This window comes from Gastrolobium bilobum, unplaced genomic scaffold (genome assembly GCF_033153095.1).
Source record: "Gastrolobium bilobum isolate Gb01-03AN ecotype WA unplaced genomic scaffold, APGP_CSIRO_Gbil_v1 utg13926, whole genome shotgun sequence".
NCBI classification, from domain to species: Eukaryota; Viridiplantae; Streptophyta; class Magnoliopsida; order Fabales; family Fabaceae; genus Gastrolobium; species Gastrolobium bilobum.
In genome coordinates this window covers 141,732-155,577 of record NW_026895376.1, presented here as the reverse complement: position 1 = coordinate 155,577, position 13,846 = coordinate 141,732, and the positions used below count along the sequence as shown (strand labels likewise).

Below are 13,846 nucleotides of genomic sequence, written 5' to 3'. Positions count from 1 at the left end.
AAAGTAGTGCATTCATTCAGCAGAAGATTCCAGCTAAGCTTCGTGATCCAGGTAGTTTTAATATTCCCATTACTATTGATGATATTGCCATTGGCAGAGCTATTTGTGATCTTGGGGCTAGTATCAACTTGATGCCTCTTTCTATTTATAAGTCACTGGGAATTGAAGAATTGAAACCCACAGAAGTTTCTCTTCAACTTGCTGATAGATCTATGAGGAAACCTAACGGGATTATTGAAGATGTTCTTGTGAAGGTGGACAAGTTCATCTTTCCTGCTGATTTTGTAGTGTTGGACATGGAAGGAGGAGCTGAGATGCCTCTTTTGCTGGGTAGACCTTTCTTGGCCACTGCTCGGGCACTGATTGATGTTGAAAACGGGAAGCTTAAGCTAAGGATGAATGATGAGACCGTTACCATCACCGTCTTTGATTCTCTAAAACAGTCGTCTCACAAAGACGATTGTTTTAGTCTTGAAGTCTTTAAGGAAAAACAAAGTGTAGCGGATGATGCCCAGAAAGATGGTGCCATGAAGGTGACTTTGAAGGAGCTTCCTCAACCTCAAAAGAATGTCTTCTTGAGTAATGAGGAAGCGGTGATTGAAGCACTGAAGGAAGAGGAAACTGAATTGAAAAATAAAGATCCCTCTTCCCATACCAACAAAATCCCCAATGAGGATGATGACAAACATGAGAGAAAACCCAAAAGGAGGCGTCATCCTATACAGAAAAAGGTATTAAGAAAGGAGGTGGTCAAATTTTTTGATACGAGTTGGAAGAGACACCAGAAGCTGAAGTTTGACAAGAGACACCGAGATTCTATATCTCAGAAAAATCAAAATTTCAAAGAGTTCTTAACATGGCTACATGGTTTGGAACAAATCTGGGAATGGTGGTCTTCTACACCTAGGCATCCAGTACCACCAGACCTTCCATTTGCTGAGTCATCCCACGCTGCTGAGGGGGATGACATGGAGGGTTGATTATATCTCCTTGCTGACGGAGATTTTGTATATTAGTTTATTTTTCTGTTTCGTATTTTTATTTTTATTTTTAGTGGCTTTACGTTGGTATATTTTTCTCTGAAGTTTTGATGTGCGCATTATAGTTTATTCTATATGCCACTCTTTGTTCTATTGTGCAGGTTTTTCTTCCTTCTTGTGGTTTAATTATTGCTGAGGACAGCAATTCTCTAAATCTGGGAATAGTATGCTTGCACCTGAGAACTGTTGCAATTCTAAAAAGGGGAGATATTTTAACCTTCAATTTTTATTTTTATTTTATTTTATTTGTTGTTTTGAGTTAGATTCAATTTTTATTTTTATTTTAAGAAAATAAAAAAATAAAATTTAGATTATTCCTAAACAAGCAGTTCCAGAATGTTCTGAGCTTACTAAGTAAGTAATTAGATTGAGTTGGATGAAGCATTATAACTGTGAGCAATTACTTGTTTTAATCTGAGAATGATGACTGCTCGTTTTTATAACTGTTTTGCTAAAATGTTTGATAATGCTTGATGTGAAACAATGAATTGAGATTTTAGTTTGGATTTTAACTGTGAGGATTTGAGCCTAAACAGAATTTTATTTTAGAGAGGCCTCACTGTAGTAGATTCTAGAACTTGAACTGTTTCTCTGGCTTGTCATGCATAACTAAAATGATAAGGGCATTTTATTCTTATTAACTTAGAGCCAAATAGCCTACCCATAAGAATTTTCATCGTTAAGCCCCTTTGAGCCTTAAACCAGTTCATTTCAACCTGATGAAAATTACTTAATCCTGTTCCTCTTGACACACCTTGAGAGATTGAACGCTGAACAAAAGAAGAAAAATCAAAGTACTTCTCAAAAGGAAAAGTTAAGTAGTTGAACAAGGAAAAGAAGAAGAATTGCAGCTCAAAAAAAAAAGAGAAAAGAAAGAAAACATCTGCAAACAAGGAAAGAAAAAGGTAGCAAATAAAGGAAAAGAATCCCAAGTTTGTAAAATGAGGTATAATGAAGAAGAGAAAGAAGTATTGTTAAAATCAGTATTTCAATCTTTCCAATAAAGCTTCCGACCAAATGATTCTCACCCCCAAACCAGGCCAAGTTACAACCTATCAAAGACCTTTTGATCAGTCTGTGCATGACAAATGGATTCCTCATTCTTAGGAATTGAGAATAAGTTCAAGCCTATGGAATTACTGCTACACTGATGAAATAAGTGTGAAACCCTCAAACACTGAGCGTGATGAGAGTATATTTATAACTGATGAGGAATATTCATGCTGGAGTTTTAATTCTTGACATAACTGAAAAGCATTGTTGGGAGTTTTTAACAAAGAGTTATACATGCATAGCAGTCTGAATTCTTAAGATGTTGTGTTCCATGTTTTCACTGAATTATTCTTTGCTGATAACTTGAATATATTACATTGCTGAGGACAGCAAAGTCCTAATCTGGGAATTGTTTGATATGCACCTAGCATATAAGGAAATCTGAGCCAAAAAGAGAAAGAATGTTGATGAAATCTTGAGAAAAAGAGCAAGAATCACTGTTAATTTGTCAGAATCTTAATCAAGGATTGAATACTGATTTTATGCTAATTTTGTAGGAAAAAGCAAACAAACTGGAGCAAAACGAGGATTTTGCAAAATCAAAATCCACGCTCAAAGCGTGGATCTCACGCTGGCAGCGTGGAAGAAATTTTTCAGACAGAAGCGTTCACGCTTGAAGCGTGAAGTTGACGCTGAGAGCGTCAGTTTGCGAATTCTCAGACCCCGTGTTTTGCAACAGGGCAATTTTGGAAAAGAAAAAGATTTAAAAATCAAGTTTTTGATTCAGCAATGAGATCTCTATCCAAATTAGAGATAAGATTAGATGATTTGTGGTAAGATTGAATCAAGATTTGAAATTCTAATTTATCAATCAAATCTCCAAGGTTGTTACATGAAAAAAAGGAAACAAAGTTTAAATCAAATACAAACTCTTGGATGGGCTCAATGCCGGTGGTTATAAATAAGGAGATTGGGAGCACAACCAAGTAACCAAATTCACAACTCGGAGCAAGCAGTAGAGGACTGAAGATCAAGAATTCTTCTCCATTCTTTCTAGTAATTATAGTTTTTATGCTTTCTTTTGAATATTTGTTTATGTCAGATATGATTATGTCTGGCTAAGTTCTTTTATTGTAGTTAGGGTCACAACCCTATGTGAACCCTTGTTATGACGGATTGATTTAAATTATTGTACTCGTTTACATAAATTTATTTATCTTATCTTGTGCGTATTTGATATTTTCTTTATTAAACCTGATCAATTTGATAGTTGAAAATAGTTTGAGGGTTAGAACCTTAAATAGGGATATTGGGGTTTCTGATCTCGAAAGGAGATAAGATAACTATTGGTATGCATACTAGGGATAGATGTCTATTTAATTGCAGATGTTGGAATTATTGTGTTCATTGCTTAATTCTCATGAGGGGTTACTAAGGGATTAGGATTCTAAGTGAGGTTAAAGGGTTAAGTTACCAAGGGATTGGGATTTAACTATTAATATATTGAGATCATAATTATCTGAGAAATTATATAAATAAGTATTTTGTATCAATCCAAAGTAATAAGTGGGGATCATAGGGAGAGTGTTCCCTAACTGCAATTCTTTCTCATATTTTCAAAACCAACTCCATTATTATTCTTCTTTTCATTCTTGAAAATACAAAAACTCAAAAATAAGTCTTTACTTTTATGGTTACTAAGATTCAATTTAATTTTCCCAACAAAAGATCAAGTTTTTCAACTTAAAGTGACTGATTATTTTAGTACTTGGTTTTCAATCCCTGAGGAGACGATCTTTCTTACTACTTTACTACTTATGCGAAACGGTATACTTGCCGGATAGCATCAAGAGATCGATTCAATCTCTCTGCCACCCCATTCTGTTGAGGTGAGTAGGGCGTAGTTTTTTGCCTTGCAATCTCATTGCTCGCACAGAACCGGTCAAATTTTGTTGAACAGAATTCTCCTCCATTGTCAGTTCTCAACACCTTGATTTTTCGTTCAAACTGATTTTCCACCAAAGCCTTGAACTCGCTAAACTTATCGAACACTTCATCATTGCTGCACAAGAAATATAACCACACATATCTTGAAAAATATCAGTAAAAGAAACATAATACCTTGATTTTCCATGTGATGCTACAGGTGTGGGGCCAAAAATATCGTTGTGTATCAGGTCTAGAATCCCCTCAGCTCTTCCTCTTATGGAATCAAAAGATACCCGATTTTGCTTCCCTTGCAGGCAATGCTCGCAAAATCCAAACCCTATAGAGCAACTCAGAATTCCATCCACCAGTTTCTTTGATGTCAGAGTCTCCAGACCTTTTCCTCCAATATACCCCAGCCTCCTATGACATAACATAGCAGTGTCCTCCTCCGCCTGTTCCGAAACATAGCTTTCACCACTAAATACTGTCCTACCCAGCAATTTCCACAATTTACCATGGCGCTCTCCTTTTGCAATAACCAAAGCTCCTCGAGTCAGCTTGCAAGAATACTTGTCACTGTTGAAATTAATACCAGCATCTGCCATACTACCAACGGAGATCAGATTTTTGGTAAGCCCCGGAATATGCATCATGCCCGACAGATTCTTAACTGTCCCATCACTCATCTTCAGCTTTACCTTCCCACAGCCCATAATAGCATGACTCGTGTCATCTTCTATTCTAACTGTACCGCCAGAATATGATTCATAGGTGCAGAACCACTCCCTATGAGGTGTCATATGAAATGATGCTCCAGTGTCAATAATCCAGTCATTACAGTCACAATGACTTTCAAACGCCATGTACAGGTCCCCTGTACTATCATCATCATCCTTCTTTGTACTCGAAGTAGAAGGTTGTGAATCATCCCGCTTCTCAGGACCTACGCTTTTACTTTTGACATTTCTTCTCAGATGTCCAACCTGTTTGCACCTCCAGCACCTTATTTCAGATTTATCATATTTATCACGGGACTTTGACCATCCCCTCGATCTTCCTCTGTGACTAGATTTTGATTTGTCAGCACTCCTCCCTCTAGCAACCAAATCCTCATTGTTGGTACCTTCAGAACTTACCCTTCTCATCTCCTCAGACAATAAGGCATCAACAACCGTCTCGAACGACAGTTTATTAACACCAGTACCAATTGACATAATGATGTACTCCCAAGAGTTGGGCAATGAACACAACAAGGTGCAAGTTTTGTCTTCCTCATCCAGGTTGATGTCTATAGATGAAAGTTGCGCACAAAAATATTAAATTCATTTAAATAAGCAGAGAAAGAATCACATTCACTCATCCGCAGATTATACAGCCTCCTTTGCAGGAACAACTTGTTCACGAGTGACTTGCTCTAATAGAGACCTCCCAGCTTCGTCCAGAGATCCTTTGTGGTCTTCTCAGAAGTTACGTTCACCAGAACGTTATTTGCCAAGCATAACCAGATTAGTCTTCACACCTTTCGATCATCTCTGGTTCACGCCTTCAACTCCTTCGACTCGCCTTCACCTGTCGTTCCATCACCGACAGGTTTTGTTGGTACCGATGGCTTCTCATCTTCGATCACGTACCACACGTCCCTGTCAACGAGCAAAGCCTCCATCTTCAGCTTCCATAACTCGAACCCTTTTTCTCCGAACTTTTCAACCTCGATCCGTTATTGGCCAGTTGACATCCTCTCCAGATCAATTTCGCAGTTTTCTCTATGCCAAGAAAAAACCCCAAATCGCGAAACCCCAATCTGTCACAGGAACCCCGATCGCAGAACCAAAGCTCTGATACCAAATGTTGAAAATCGACAATCACACAAATCGCAAACGAAAGAGAAAGAAAGAGAGAAAGAGAGAGAGAGATAGAGAGATAGAGAGAGAATAGACACAGAGATTTACCCTGGTTCACCCAATTTAGGCTACGTCCACCTTGTCTGTACTATATTTATCTCACCGCCACTCGTTGCAAGTCACTCGGTTTACAAGAAAAATATAAATATGATTAGAAAACCCTAACAGCAGCTATTCATGGGCCCAAGCCCAAACTACTAAGAAAATTACAATAAATCAGAGGCTTAAATTAGGGACCCCAGTTGCTTTTCTGCTGATCCTGACAGCTACGGCCCTCATCAGCATGCGAAGTATGAGTCATACCCAACAGAGCTAAGTTTTAATGACATTGTTAAGGGAGTGAGAGGACTTTTGAGTAGAGAAGATAAGATACAAATAAAATCTTATTTAAAAAAAATGAAATTTGAAGGAACAAAACGCTTTGGTGGCTTACATAATCATTCAATGAAAAATAAATAATTTTAATTTGAAGTGACAAAGGATACGGTAGGGGTTGTTTGAGCTTAACCAATAATTTGAGTTTGAGTTTATGAAAGTGTAGTTGTGTTAAAATTTAATAAGGAGAGCTTTGTTGTTCATATAATCTTATCTGGTTCAAATCGAATTAGACGAGTAATCAATAAATTAATATATAATATAAGAAAAATGATAATAATAACGATAGGAAAGGGTATTGGTAATCAATTTGACAATCTACACTTTCGTAAGGTCGAGAGTTTCAAACCCACCATTCTTTTTAAATAGTAAACTAGCCTGGCTTCAAATATAAAGGGACAACTGTAAGGAAAAGCTAAAGAGATGAATAACAAGTCATTTAAAAAAATGGACAGAATAAAACAAAGTAACCGATTAGGATTCTATCCCTTTTTCTTTTTAAATATAGATTATTAAGATATCATCTATGCGTAGAATGTAGACTATGGACCTTTAATTAAATGCCCCTGTGAAATTCTAAATGTGTATTAATTTGTAGTTTTAAACCAACTAATCTTTAATATTACTATTTTTTTTAAAAAAAAGGCAAAAGAGAAACAGAAACAACAAAAGAAATTCACATGTATGGGTGTGAATGGGCTAAGCCGGCTTACAGGGGCCTATAACTTAGTCTATATCAGGTTAGACTTGACTTATTACAAATAGTAAAATAGAACAAGTCTAGACTTTTAAAAAAATCTATTTAGAAAACAAGACATAAGTTTTTTTATACATGTTGGGCCTATAAGCTTATAGACCGGCCTGTATCATATTATTTATTTTAAATAAAATTATTATTTTAATAATTTAGAATGATAAAGTAATATTATTTTAGTTATTTTTTTATTGTTGAATGTTTAATAGACTTAAACAGACTAACATGCTTAAGCCAAAATTTTTATTTTTAAAATATAATTCATGCCAAATTTGTAATTTGAGACCTATATAGACTAACAAGTCAAGTCAAACCTAATATGATTTACACAAAACTAGCCTATTTAAGCTAAAGCCTAATTTAGCCTAGCCTATTTATATTCTTGAGACGAAGGAATATAAAGCAATATTAAGGGCTCGTTTGATGGACATGATAGGATAAGGGTAGGATATGATATGAGGCTGATAATGGTAGGATATGATATAGGGCTGATAAGCCTATATCATGTCATGTGTTTGATGAGCACCTAATTAACAATCTGATAAAGTTATGTAGAAGGAAAAAGGAGAAAGAAAAAATAAAATATAATGCAATAAATACAAATATATTGGGTAGCGTGAGGATATATTGGGTAGCGTGAGAATATATTGGTATCCAATATTGATATCCTATCCTGTTGAATCTTAACCCAGCTCCCGTCATAAGATAAGAAATCATGTATTGGATAGGATAAAATGAGACAATAGGATAAGCTAATCATATCCTATTGACCCATCAAACAAGAGATAAAAGTAGGATATGATAAATTATCATATCATATCTTTTTTATCAAGTGTTCCAAACAGGTCCTAAATACTATTAATTTCTAACTAACAGCTTAATAAATATAAGTTTTAATGAATGCATACTGTGTGAGGATAGTAGGTAAACATAAAGGGTTCGTTTTTCTACGGTCAACTTTAATTTTTTACCGTTAATGTATATAATTTATTTACATTAAGTTCAAAACTGTGTTATTCTGGGATAAAAATCAAAGTATTTTTGTAATTATAATTTATTTTAGATTTATAATAATCTTTTTTATTATAATTTTTTAACCCAAAATAACATTGTTTTGGAATCAAATATGGATAATACTATATAAACATTAAAGTCAAACATAAATGGTCGAGTCACAAACTAATTTTCAAAACTTTTTTTGTTCAGCGCTTAGTAATTGATGTACAACAAGGAAAAAAATGATTCATTTTATTTTATAAATATCTACTGTTGGATAATATTATAATTGAATGATATTGAAAAATAGATAAATGGAGACGAAATAAGGATAGGTAAAATAATTTATTTTATTTTTTCATTAATATTAAGTAAGGTGAAAATACTTCTGCACTTTGTCTGTGCAATAAATATTTGTCACGGTTGCAAAAAAATTGAATAAAATGATAAAATAATTGTTATAAAACTTTTAGTGTGGTGTATTATTTGTGTATAATAGATTCAAAATAATTAAAAAAAAGTGTTGTCATTTTAAATGCCATAGAGTTATGTCATTGTAAGAGAGATAGGCACAAAAAAATATTTTTTTATTTAAAATTTAAATTAAAAAAAACCACTCACTTTCTCTCTCATGATTTTTATTTTTGGTGTCTATCTTTCTCTTAAAATGAAATAACTTATATCATTTAAAATGACAAACATCAAACCCTTAAAACAAATTATAAATTTTTATAAATAATTACAAAAATTTAGACTAACACAAAAGTTTTTTTTTTTTCTTTATTCTTTTTTCAATTAGTGTATTGTCCTTATTTATTAGCAAAAGATTATATTTATTTTTTTCTATGTATAGGTCATCTCAAGAGAGTGGCATCGTTGAAATGATTTGTGTGTTGGGTTTGTGAAGAATGGGAATGGCCATGAAGAAGGGTCTTTGAGGAATACTCTGAAGAAAAAGTTCTTGTCTGTCGGCGGCAGAGGAAGGTGGTGTTTCCATGGCGGCGGACACTTCGAAAGAAGAGTTGTTGCAGCTCATCAAACGCATCACTTTTAAGATTTCCAATCTCTTCGTATTCTTCCTTTTCATCTTTATTTCATTTTCTGCCGATCTGATTCATACCCCCCAACCCCCCCTTTAAATTTTTTCTCTTTTTTCTCATTTCTGTTATCTAAAGTTTTGTTCTTTTTTCTATTTGGCTCCTTGTTTTCACGCTAATGTGTGAATTTCGATTTTATTGACCAAATTATTGATTGGGCATAGTATAATTCTTGATTAAAGCTCCGAATCTTTTATTTATTTATTTAAAATTTTGATTTTGGTGTTTGTTTGTTTTTTGTGACTATAAATAAAACTCAAGTGAAAGTTAAGAGGAACTATGATTTAGGAAAATGAAGAAAAGAAGGTACTTTGGCACAGTTGAGGACTTTCATTTTTCTGTTCATGTTTTGTTGTTTAAATGGAAAATTAAGAAATGTTATGTTAAACTATGGAAAAATGGTCTCTCTATTCATAGTTGTGACTTTACTGCACCATCCAAGTCTTTTGTATCAGGGGAAGTTGGAATTTGGAAGCTATAGAAATGTAGGGCTTTTAGATCTGTTTCTCTGTGTGTCTGAGTGCATAGTTTTTTCATTGGAGCACATCTCTTCCAATAATGTTGCAATTTTTGTTTTTTGGTTCTTTTTACTTTTGTGGTAGTTATATATACCCCTATTTGGTTAATTGGGTATCTCATCTTTGTTTGGATGAGTGTAATATGAACTACCATCTTTGGATGGTCAAACTTTTGGGATCCTCATTCATTATGCTCAACTTGGTATTAGGATTCACAGTCTATTGGGGCAGTTGCTGGTCTTGCCATTGCAATTTTTTTCACCTGGAGGCTATTGAGATCACCTGGTGAATCTCAACGCAGGCAACGAAAACGGCAAGCTGCTACTTCTAGTAGTCCTGGAGTTAGTACACATTCAAATGCCTCTGTAGTTCCTTCTGGAGTTTGTTCATCCTCAGCAGACTCAAGGGCACAAAATGTAGTCGATGAGTTCTTTCAGCCCATCAAGGTAAATGTCCTTGTCTTGGGTTGATTTGATTGCTTTGTGTATGATTGGCATTTATTAGCGTGCTCCCTCCTATTTTTCAGCCTACCTTGGGCCAGATTGTTAGGCAGAGGTTGAATGAAGGAAGAAAGGTAATTAAACATATCCTCTGACTTTAGATATACCGACAAATTGCATAACTTTATTGCATTTATTGGCTCCCCGTTTATTTTTCTTTGTCCTTGCTAGAGAGGATTTTTTATCCTCCTTTTTTACTTTGCCCTGCCTTTTCTATCTAATAATATTTTTTATTTTATCCAAAAAAAGGACCTACAGCGATATTCTGTTTTGATCATTTTGTAAAAGATATTTCTTAATGTGAAGTGATTAAAGCCACATGAGTGCTAATCTACTATGATATACTTAAAGATTTCCTGGATTAAAGGATTCTGTAACAAATAAGTATTAGACGAAGCCTCTCAAATAAATTAAATGGATGGTTTTGTTGGTAAAATTTGTTGTTTTGGTACTTGCCTTTTTGTGTGTCCAATTAATGTGAGAAAACTGATTAATGTCTAATAATAGATTTGAGAAATAACACTTGGGGAATGACATCACAATTTCTTGAACATTTTGGAAAAAACTTAGAAAGAGAAAAAAAATTAGAAATCATATAATGCTGTGTAGACCATAGTAATCTGTTAGATGATATGTTCTTGCATCATGATTTCCAGTTACCCAAAAAAAAAAAAACTTTATTTCCAACTTATGATATAGCTCAATAAGATACTATTATTCTATTTTTCATGACTAGTATGAATAAGACATGTTACGTACCTGTCTTTATGCAACATAGGTTCTTGATGACACGAGGAATATTTATTGTACAAGTTTGAGTTGTTACCCATTGGTACGGTCAATGTTTACTCCATTGTATTACCAAATTTTATGCTATATTCTGTATTATATTTGTATGTAGGTAACTTGTCGTCTTCTCGGAGTGATCCTTGAGGAAAGTAGTCCAGAGGAGCTTCAGGTGGTTTGATTTTCCAGTTTTTGTATCTTTTTTAAGACATTAATGTGGACAAAGTTATTAGTGTGGTTCATTCTGTTCTTGGCAGAAACAAGCGACTGTGAGGCCCGCTACGCTTGAAGTATTGTTGGAAATAACAAAATTTTGTGATTTATATCTCATGGAACGAGTTCTGGATGATGAAAGTGAGGTGTGTGTCATTTGTCAGCCTACATCACATCCATCATGTCTTAACTCTTATCTGATGACCTTAATGGGATTGACGAGCAACACTTCATTATATGAAGCTTACTTTTTCCATCTTCCAACTTAGTTGATGGGGAAATTTTTTTATAGCCAAAGATTCTGTGAAAATGAACTAAGAAATTGTATTGCTGCTTGAGGTGAAAACTCTTACACTAGGATTCCTTGTGTGTGCAACTGGTATCGTTTCCCTTGTTGATGTCACATTAGATATATGAATCTCCAATATAATTTTCTTAACTCTTATATTTGAATTTGGCTGGCTTATCCATCTCAATCCCACCATGCAGCACATATAGCAGCTTATTACCATGGGCCTGTTTGTTTGTGCTTTTTTATAAGAGAAACAGGTCTTTTCAATTAAAAAACAGGTCTAAATTTTTTAATAATAATTAAGTAAGTTTTTTGGAAAAAGAAAAAACCTTTAAAAAAGCTGTTTTAATGCTTTTCTCATATGCTAGAAGCCTAGAAATATTAACTTCTGAAAAAAGCTATATCAAAAAAATGCTTTCTTTTCAAAGCTTATCCAAACGCACCCTATATTGGAATTAGTAATTTGATTTTGAACTTGTTGAGATTGTACATTTCTTACAGTTGTTAATGATCGTGTACAAACTAAAACTGCTTCTTGGCCTCCCTGTAGTGTTTCCCATGTTGCCTTTCTATTGGCGCATTTTTTGAAATTTAATACGGTTTTTGCTTTATGTATCATTATTTCTGCAGAAAAGAGTTCTTGTAGCATTAGAAGATGCTGGGGTATTCACTTCAGGTGGTTTGGTGAAGGACAAGGTATTTGAATATGCCTAAAGAAATATACACTTTTGTTCTTTGTAGAATTTAACTATCTTCTTGCAGTGGCTTTGCTGGGCACTTTGTCTGCCAAATGCTATATACATAAGTCTTTTTGCACTTTATGAGGACATTGTTATACGTGCAGGATGCATATTGATGGGCAGCATAAGATTATGTTTTGATAATATTTAAAAATGTATTAATATTAGTTCTGACAGTGAACACTATTGGATTGAAATTTTGTATTCAACCTTTTTATATGGAGACATGTTGATCGAAGATGGCCTAAATGAATTTATGCTAATTTAGAAAGTATATGTAGAGAGAAAAACTTTGTATACGGTTCTTTCCCAGATGAATGACAATACATGTGGGGAGACCCAACACAAACTCAATGTAGAATATTGCCCTAGAAATGGGGTCTCATTTTGTTTAAAAAATAAAAGTGTCAGTGATCATTTTATACTTGTTTCTTAGTGTTCTTTTTAAGAAGTCGTTGAAACCTAAAGTTCTGTAGTATTTGGTCCCGTTGGTTGTGACTTTATCCTCATCTGGTGTGCAAAATTATAACTGTTTGATTATTATGTTTGGTTCAACAATCATGAAAAAGGATTGGAGAAATGTTGCAAAATCATATGGTAACAATGTATATTCACTGGATTCTGATTTGTTGCACATATATATCACAAAAAATTTATCTACTTTTTCCTCGGATACCTACATGCAGGTCCTCTTCTGTTGCACAGAGAATGGACGGTCATCATTTGTTCGGCAATTGGAACCAGATTGGCATATCGACTCAAATCCTGAAATTATCTCTCAGCTAGCTGTATGCTACTATACATTCTCAACTTTGTTTAGCAATTATCAAGTTCATGCTCTAATATGATAGCCATATTGTTATATTTTTTTTGGTATAAAATATCCTAATGTATATCATCTAATGATTAATACTTATCATGTTGCAGAGATTTATCAAGTATGAACTTCATGTCTCTTCTTTTAGAACCGAACGAACTGCTGCTAATGTGTTCACTGCTCCGTCCCTGGAACAGTTCTTTGGATCCATATGAAATTCAAACAATTAAAATTGGGATGTTATTCATAAATTTATACTAGTTTGTTGCTATTTGCATATTGGATTCCAATGTCACCATACATGTTTTTTTCACCTTAGACATTTAAGAACTAGGTTAGATATTCAAGCTTAGTTGGTGCTCACCCTAGGTAGGTGAAAGACCTGCTGTGTATCTCTGTAAAATGCTTTAAGGAAGAAATTTCTTTCGCTCTCTTTTTTTCTTTTTGGGATTTTGGTTTGAAATTTGTGCTTTGGAGTGGATCTCATCACATGCATACTGTTATATTTTGATCATAGTTACATGATATGCCATCATAGACAATTGTTAATGATCATCCTCCTAACTTTACCGGAAAGTTTATTGGTTCTTGAATCTTTGATTGTGAAGTTACGAAACCTTTGTTCTTGTAATTGGTCCTCTTTCAGGTTGTTGCATTTCGATATGTCGAAAGTTTGTGATGGCCAATCCATAATGCATGTTCAGTTTGTAAATTTTTTTAGTAGTTTGTGTAGGTTGTAAAACTCCAAATTCAATATCTCATTTTTTTTAGTATTTTGTAGATGAGTTTGTGAGTAAAGTGTATGTCCAAACAATCTTTAAAGATCACATTTATTGTCTTTCTTATTTCTTCTGCATAATGTAAGGGTATGAAAACCATTCGTATCTCTTCATTT

At 34.1% G+C, this 13,846-nt stretch overlaps 1 protein-coding gene across 3 annotated transcripts; it reads left to right on the top strand.

Moving 5' to 3' along the window:
- Positions 1-8,855: 8,855 nt before the first annotated feature.
- On the top strand, positions 8,856-13,474 carry LOC133307911 (peroxisome biogenesis protein 22-like). Of its 3 annotated transcripts, XM_061508491.1 has the most exons (9): positions 8,856-9,058; positions 9,628-9,648; positions 9,813-10,049; positions 10,130-10,177; positions 11,005-11,061; positions 11,147-11,248; positions 12,025-12,090; positions 12,821-12,922; positions 13,062-13,474. In XM_061508491.1, exons 1-9 carry the CDS (start codon positions 8,984-8,986, stop codon positions 13,164-13,166), a joined length of 813 nt encoding a protein of 270 aa, XP_061364475.1. In that variant the 5' UTR covers positions 8,856-8,983; the 3' UTR covers positions 13,167-13,474. The 3 variants fall into 3 exon arrangements, with proteins under 3 accessions (XP_061364475.1, XP_061364465.1, XP_061364458.1); XM_061508481.1 differs by lacking the exon at positions 9,628-9,648 and having other exon boundaries at positions 9,822-10,049; positions 13,062-13,473; XM_061508474.1 differs by lacking the exon at positions 9,628-9,648 and having other exon boundaries at positions 13,062-13,469.
- The last annotated feature ends 372 nt before the right edge of the window (positions 13,475-13,846 follow it).